General features: G+C 54.2%; 1 protein-coding gene across 1 annotated transcript in view; it reads right to left on the minus strand.

The window, feature by feature from the left end:
- The window catches only part of LOC102676768 (protein CBFA2T3-like), a 14831-nt gene that overhangs the window by 2196 nt on the left and 12419 nt on the right, over window positions 1-216 (minus strand). The window contains exon 7 of the mRNA XM_031508605.1: window positions 29-216. This exon is cut by the window's right edge and continues 39 nt beyond it. Within this exon, the coding sequence (XP_031364465.1) occupies window positions 29-216 (188 nt within the window). The remainder of the gene's footprint in view (window positions 1-28) is intronic.

A 216-nucleotide genomic window follows, 5' to 3' on the forward strand; every position in this document is an offset into this window, starting at 1 on the left:
TATTTCGTAATAAATTCACGATACGAACCATCTTTTCTCTTCACTTCCGCCACTTTATCCTCGATCGCCCTGATGGTCTGGGCGACGATCTCTCCGGACAATCGTTTCAAGCTACCCTCGCGATCACCGGTCGAGGATTCCACTTGAGAGCCGTTGGTCGAGGATGGATTGTTGTTGGCCGCGCTGCCGGTGCCACCGTTTTGAGCCGGCACGGTG

This window comes from Apis dorsata, unplaced genomic scaffold, assembly GCF_000469605.1.
Source record: "Apis dorsata unplaced genomic scaffold, Apis dorsata 1.3 scaffold_92, whole genome shotgun sequence".
NCBI lineage: Eukaryota > Metazoa > Arthropoda > Insecta > Hymenoptera > Apidae > Apis > Apis dorsata.